This window comes from Poecilia formosa, unplaced genomic scaffold (genome assembly GCF_000485575.1).
Source record: "Poecilia formosa unplaced genomic scaffold, Poecilia_formosa-5.1.2 Scaffold420, whole genome shotgun sequence".
Lineage (NCBI taxonomy): Eukaryota > Metazoa > Chordata > Actinopteri > Cyprinodontiformes > Poeciliidae > Poecilia > Poecilia formosa.
Genome location: NW_006800359.1, coordinates 152,043 through 159,910, shown reverse-complemented (window position 1 = coordinate 159,910; position 7,868 = coordinate 152,043). Strand labels below are relative to the sequence as shown.

At 37.5% G+C, this 7,868-nt stretch overlaps 1 protein-coding gene across 1 annotated transcript in view; it reads left to right on the top strand.

Annotated features, from left to right (window-relative positions):
• Positions 1–2,901, top strand: part of LOC103155273 (macrophage mannose receptor 1-like) — a 7,003-nt gene extending 4,102 nt beyond the window's left edge. Inside the window, exons 3-6 of the mRNA XM_016663446.1 lie at positions 910–1,272; positions 1,344–1,441; positions 2,568–2,719; positions 2,764–2,901. Coding sequence (XP_016518932.1) covers positions 910–1,272; positions 1,344–1,441; positions 2,568–2,711 — 605 coding nt within the window. The 3' untranslated portion in view covers positions 2,712–2,719; positions 2,764–2,901. The remainder of the gene's footprint in view (positions 1–909; positions 1,273–1,343; positions 1,442–2,567; positions 2,720–2,763) is intronic.
• Positions 2,902–7,868: the final 4,967 nt, after the last annotated feature.

Genomic DNA, 7,868 nt, shown 5'->3' with positions numbered 1-7,868 from the left:
TAGCATGCATTTAGCTCCATATTAGAGCTAACACCATTAGCATGCATTTAGCTCCATATTAGAGCTAAAACCATTAGCATGCATTTAGCTCCATATTAGAGCTAAAACCATTAGCATGCATTTAGCTCCATATTAGAGCTAAAACCATTAGCATGCATTTAGCTCCATATCAGAGCTAAAACCATTAGCATGTGCTAAGTGGAATCAGAACAAATTGGAAGGTAATGAATGGCTGTCTTTAAGTCCTTCAAACACCTTATTGTAATAATTTGAGCTAATGGTTTGATCTGGATGCTAACCATAAGCAGCTCTTTGTTCAGTTTAGCAGCAGCACAAACTGCAGCTTCTCCAGCCGACTCCCTCCTCTTCCTCTGTTTGGTCCTCCTCTTCTTCATTTCCCCTCAAATGAAGAGACGGTAACCGTTCTGGCTGGACGGTAGCACAGTGGGGCCTAGCATACACCATCTACCCAGAATGCATTGCAGCATAAACAACATGGCGACGTCCGTGTGACAATGTTTGGTAAAAACTAAACAGCCGACGGCATTTTTTACATCTGACGTAAATATTTCTCATATAAAGTGAATATTGTATTTAATCCAGAACATTTTATCAGCAGTTTTAAAGTTTTCTTTCTGTTCTGATATGAACTCTATAAAGGAATCTCTTCAGTCTCTCCTGATTTCCTGATCGTCTGAACTTGCGTCGCTCTGACTGCAGGGAAAATACTGAGTAGTTACATTTACTTCTACTCTTACTTGAGTAAAATTTTTGGATTCTTAACCCACTGAATGAAAAACAAACATGTTTTAACCAAAAATGTTACTTTTACTACAGGACAAGTTTTTGGGTAGATGCTCCTAAATGAAAGAAAAAAAAGTGTTTAGTTTTAGTTTTGTTATGTTTCAGGTTCCTCTGACAGTGACGTCCTGGTGAAGCAGAAGATGAGCTGGTTTGATGCTCAGGCTTACTGCAGGGAAACACACACAGACCTGACCACCATCAGAGATTTCACCAAGAACTACAGGATGACCTCCCTCCTGCCTGACTCCACTTTCAACTTCCAGACCTTTAGCATGACCCCCTCAGCGGTGGCCTGGATCGGTCTGCACCGGTCCGACTGGGTGTGGTCCGACGGCAGCAGCGCCTCCTTCTGGCCCTGGGCCGCCCAGGCCACTACAGAGCAGACCGACTGTGTGATGATGGACTCCTCCAGCGGCAGCTGGTTCCAGCAGTCCTGCAGCGACAGCTTCAGCTTCCTTTGCAGCGAAGGTGAGTTTCCCAGCAGCTCTGCAGGATCCCAGCCTGCAGGGCTGATCGGGTGTTTCTGCGTTTCTCTGCAGACGTCGTTCCGGCGGCGACCAGGGCGCTGAAGATTCGTCTGGAGGCCGGATCTGCAGACCTGAATGACGCCGCGGTGCAGGAATCCATCCTGCAGCAGGTCAGGCCACCAGGGGTTCACAAACAGTTCCAAAAGTATCCAAAGAAATTTAAACTTTTAGAATGTTTTCATTCACTATTCAATAATTACTACGTCCATTTAGCATAAATGCTGCCTCAGATCTGACTGTAGAAGGCCATGAGTTAAAAAAAAACAAATTACTGCCAGATAAAACATTTTCATCACAACCAATGTTTTGATAAGAAAATAAGTAATATTTTATAATAGGCCTGTTGCAATAAGCAATAGACCAGCTGATTTCATGATAAGTTTAAACAAACTCAATAATTAACATTTGCATGATTTATTTTTCTCTCTGGCTGTTAAAAGTGTTTTTGTCTCAAAAAGCTTCTTTTTCTGAAGGACAGTTTTGTTTACAGAGACTCCATAATTCACTTTATTTGTTTCTGTTGTTTTGTTTATATTTTGGATTTTTAAAATGTCTTCCAGTTCTAGTGTTAAATATTTATTAAAATGTAAAGTTTATTGATTTTTGAGAATCTGTTTTAATTTTATTGCTGGAAAATAGTATTATTAAAACAAGAATATTATCATGTATTATCACAATAACTTCTGGGACAATTTATCATCCAGCAAAATGTGTTGTTGCGACAGGCGTGTTAATCAGATCAAACTCCTCGTTTATTCCCACAGTCCTCTGGTTTTGGCAGCAGTGTCCTTGTCAGAAACATTTCCATTTGTTGCTAATTATGTTAGCTTCAGGAGCAAAGCAGCTGAATGAATTTGATTGGCAGCCAATCAGAAATAACTATATTTATTAACTTTTTTTATTTTTATTTTTAATGACTGAAAAAAGAAAAAAATTTCGAGGCAACGTTTAAGATTTAATTATTTTTTGACGTTTTTTCTCCTCTTTCCTCTAACTGTCTGAGGCCCCCGCTGCGCCCCCTGGCGGCTCCTACTTTGAAAAGCACTGAGTTATTAACCTTCCTGTTTCTGAGAAACTCCCAGCAAAATTCATCTGAGTTTAAAACTCCAACTCAGAAAATGTGTAATTTTTTCCTAAAGTTCAGTGATTCTGGCGTTTATTTTCAAACTACAAAAACAGTCGTTTCAACAGACTATTGCTCAGTTTGTCGGTTAAATCTAAACTCTGTTTATTCAGCTGAGGGAGAAGATGGAGGAGCAGGAAGTGACGGAGGAGGTGAAGCTCAGCTGGAGGATTCAACCTGACGGGAAGGTTTTCCACCGGCAGCAGGAGGAAACAGCGCCCCCTGCCTGCAAGGCGAAACCGTGCGACTCAGTTTAACACGACCACTAATTTAGTTGCTTCTTCTCGTCGGTCTGTGGTTAACTCTGCAAGTCATTGGTTTGCTTTTCTTATTGCTGTTATAGCTAATATTACCAATATTAACATTCATATAAATACTTTGTGATTGTTTGCATCATTTGTTGAAATATGAAAGCAAATCTTTCATTAAAGCAGGTTGAAAAATTCAAACTTTTCACTTTGTTCACTGTTGAAGCATCTTTTATTAAGAAACATTGAGTTACCACATTATCATCCTGTATGAGTGTAAAAACACGACTCAGACACAAATCAGATTAATGATCCTTTAATCTTCAGATTAATGACAACGTACTGAATACAAAAATATTTTTAAAAATCGTCACAGTTTTAGATGAATAAATGAATCGTCTCCTGGATCTGAAAGGTTCGGCTGACGAGATCAGAAACTACAAAAACAGTCGTTTCAACAGACTATTGCTCAGTTTATCGGTTAAATCTAGATTATGAAGAACAATGAATTACATGAAGATTAGTGGCAACAAACCTGAGTATAAAAGTAGCTCATTATGAAGTCAGACAGACGGAGTCCACTTTGGTTGGTTGATTACAATACAGAAATACACAATAAAAAGACACAAACCCCATTCTAGGCAGTGGCTCACTTAAGTGCCAATAAACAGATTAACTTAGAAGCAATAAAAATACAGGATTACATAAAAATATAAGCATGTTAATAAAAAATGCTTCACATTTTAATGTAATTTTTAAAATAGCAGAAAGTTTGTCTAATTTTGTTCTGCTAAAAAATTAATTTATTTTTCAGTTGCTGTACGGAGGGTCAAACATGACTAAAATATTAATAATAGTATGACATGTAATAAAATAAAACTGTTTGGAATAAAATTATACATAATAAAAGATTTCACTGTTTTATAGCTATTTTATGCTAATATATTTTTTGTAATTTATTTCATTTACAGTTTATGATGAATGTTGCTTGTTGATATGAATAAAAGTTTTTCAAAAGTTAAGTTAGTTTAGCATAAGCAACTAAGGAACAATCCACCATCCATATCGATTAATCTACTGTTGATTAATAATCATTTTAATGAAAGAAGTCATTTGTGGTTTTCTAATTTGTCCCATTTGTTCTTCCATACATTCAGCTGACTGAACATATGGAATGCATTTACATTTTTTCATCAATAATTTGTAAAGCAATCACAATTACTGAATGTGTTAAAATTGAACATTGATGTTTTTATTTAATTTTTGTGGATTTTTAATTATCAGTTATTTTTTCTTTTCAGAATAAAATGTAGTTTATCAGTTTTATTGTTGCTGTTAGGAGTGCTGCACTGAACAAATGTTTGATAAACAGATGTAGATAAAATATTCATGTGTTTCTGGCAAGACTATGGCATTACTTTGATTTCAGTGACTGAATGTTAATATCATCATTGGTCCTCCATACATCCACAGTAAAGCTCATGAAAAAACAATTTGTACTTTTGATTTGTTTTTGATTTGAGTTTGTTTTTGTTCTTTTCTGATTCATTCTCCATCTTCTAAAAGTCATGGTTGGTCCTCCGTTCGTCACGCCTCTAAAATGGAAACACAAACAATGACTAAATTTGTTTTTTCTACATCATCACGTGTGCCTGCGGTCCTGCAGCGCCCCCACTGGTCAGGCTCCGGTGTGTCACTGCAGCAGGCAGTTGCACTTGACGCCCTTCTCTTTATGTGTGCTGCTGAACTGCTGCGCCGCCTGGTGGTGGATCAGCGTCCAGAAGTGATCGAAGGAGATGTTCTGGTCCTTCTGGACTCCCATCTGGTCCAGAACCCGGTCCAGGCCGTCCTCGCCCTGCGCCGTCTGCACGCAGGAAGCAGGAAGTCAGGCAGCACATCTGGAAATACTCAGAGCAGGAAGTGACGTGGGACTCAAAAACATCCCAAGAATTCAGATCCAGGCAGCGAGAGGAGGCGGGAGCAGAGTTACAGCGCCCCCTGCAGGCCGCAGAGTTCATACTGTTAGTTTATCTACAGATTGACACTGATCTAGAACATTTATGGATATGTTTGAAGTTAAGGAAAAACTCTGAAAATGTATAAATTAATGATAGCAATTATAAATATTAAGTATTTTAGAAGCATTAATCAACATTTGATTCATGTTTTTCATTATTTTCATTATCTTTTCATATATATTTTGATTTTATCATGAAAAAGTGTGATATGAAACTTATCCAGTTTTCATAAGTTTTTGTTTTTAACTTTTCTTTCTGGTTTTATTTTTCTTCCCTCGAAATGACAAAAATAACTAATAATAATTATTACTATTGTTATCTATGTTTAGCTAGTTTTTAAAATGTTTTTATTGTTGTTGTTTTTTGTTTCATTTTTACAAACCGTAAGATACGTCATCGCAATTATGGCATCCTGATTAATAAATTACTAATAAATAATAAATGAAGTATTTAATTTCGAAAACGATTAGTTTTCTTTACAGTTAATAGAATTCAAATTATTATTTTAATAAAAACTATGAATTATTTTTAAAAGAACAAAGACAACTGAGGGGGCCGTAGAGCGAGGCTTGCTCTGATTGGACGATGCTGTGTGACGTCATCGTTACCTTGGCGAGGAGCGGCATCTGTTTGGAGATGAAGGTCTGGAACTGGGTGGTGGTCATGGTGGGGCCGTCATCCGCCGCGCGGTGGAACTCCGTCACCATGGTGTTGATGGCCAGCTCCAGCTCCGAGTACTGAACAGCAACAGATTACGATCAGTAATCAATAAATCACCGATGACTTCAGCATAAAAAGAGCTATTCACAAATAAACAACCGGTTCCCAGATCTCTGGTCACAGTGTCAATACTTGAGCCTGAATTATTGCAAATGTTGATCGATAAATCTTCCTCTCATACTGAGGTCGCTATAAACGGCGATTTGGCGCCACCTAGTGGATGAAGTGTGAACTACTTGCAGAGGAAGTGAGCAATAAACTCAGTAAATAATCCTAATCATTGGATAGATTCTGCAATAAAAAATACATATTTTGGCTAATTAGTGTTTGCTACATCTGATATATTAAAATACACAACATGTGACCAAAATTCTGTAAGTTATTTCCAATTTTATTTGCCAAGTTTTAGCAACACTTGGCAACTAAAGAATGGAAATGAGTAAAACTAACAAAGAAGCAAAGTGTAAAACTGCAGAAGAAGGAAAGTCTGTGCATCTATTTCGATTAATCAAAGGATTACTTCAGATTATACTGTAGAGAGATCCTTAGAGACTCCCGGTTATTCTCGTCCATCCAGCCTTCATCATTGTTGTTTCTTTTTTTTTTTCATACATCCATACCGCTTCCCGCCACCCCCCCTCCCCCACACCTTGCAATGGCACGGGGCCCCCCTTAGGGGGCGCGCCCCACAGTTTGGGAACCTCTGACTTAAATGATAAAAAAATTAAAAAGAATGGTTGTTCAAAAACCTTTTCACTCAGTTTAATGTCTAGTTTGTGAGTCTATAAAAACATCTTCCTTTTTCTCTATTATTTTTTTGAGCTTCAAAAGAAAAAAAATGTTTAGATTAAATCTGGTTTTCTTTTTCATAAATCATGTTTTCTGCCACCAGCAGGATGTTAAATTCAGAATCTGTGACACGTTTCTGATGGACTGACCATGAAACTGTGAATTAAAACAAACTTCAGGATTCCCAAAGGAAACTAGAATCTCTGGAATTCCCTCGTTTCCGTTTCACATCCACCAGGAAAGACGGGAACCTGCGGGTTTTACGGGAACAACCCGCAGGTTTCATCTGTTTTATCTGATCCAGGAAACCTCAGAGACACACACTGCCCTTTTATTTGCTTTTCTTCAAAGTGTGAGGAGTTAATGATCAACCTGACAGGTGAGACTTTATGGGGCCAAACAACAGAACCAGGTTTCCTTTTCTCCAGAACCTCCAGTTGGGTTCTGGCCTCTGTGTGTTTGGGCTGAAACAGCTGAATGAGATCAGCCGCATGTTTCTGAGAAGAGGGCGTCGGTCGGCTGCAGATGATCTCAGAGGATCTGCAGAACATTCCAGGCTGTCTGCACGATCCGCGCTCATATCTGAAACTATTCAGACAATCGCCACTCTGGCTCTCTGCAGCCATTTCCTTACAAACTGCACAGATTCTCTGAACTGTTTTAGGTTTCCAACCTGAAAAGATCCGTTCAGCCAGCAGAACCCAAAGCTGCGGTTCTGCCATGAATCAGAACCCTGAAGTGGCAACAAAATCAGTTTCTTACAGCAGATAAACTGTATAAATACATCCTCATTGGAAATTCACAACTTATGCTCCAGTAACAGAAATTCTTCAACATATTTCTACTCAAGTGAGACTAAAAACGTATTTGGTAAAAAGTTGATTCAAGTATGAACAGTTGATCAAGTGAACAATGATCAGACAGACCAGATTGTAAAATTAAGTGGAGATTTTGGTATTTTAAGGACAAATATTACAATAATTTATGTAATAACAAAAAATAACAAAATAAGGAAAAATAAAAATGTTTCCAGATCAGTTTCTATCAGTGAAAAACTGATAAAACTTTAATAGAAACTGCAGGTGTGTGTCTGAGTCTGGAGGATTTCATGTTTGTTTTTCATTCAAGGGCAGAAAATACAGAAATTTTACTCAAGAAAGAGTAAAAATACTTCATCATAAAATTACTCAAATAAAAGTAAAAAGTACAGTGTAGTTAAGATACTCCTAAAAATACATTTATCCAAAAGGTTACTCAAGTAAAAGTAATTGAGTAAGTGTAACTAGTTACTACCCAACTCTGCTTAACAGCCATATCTTTATATTTCTTTACAAATTGCGACATTTTTGTGTAATATTTGCTGAGCAATATTTGGCCTAAACTGTAACTAAATAACAAATCAACATTGTTGTTTTTTTTGCTGATAAACCGTTTAAATAAGTTATTTATTCTTTGTTTCTGTGCAAATGTTCATGTTTTTTGTACATTTGTTTAATTCTGCAATATTTTAGCCTAAAACCATCTCAGTGCTGCCCTCTGTAGGTGAAACCGCGGTACTGCAGCTGGATTTTTCAGGATGGTTCCTGATTGGTCGATGTTTACGTCACTCAACCTCCATTTCGGCATAAGTCTCCAAAAA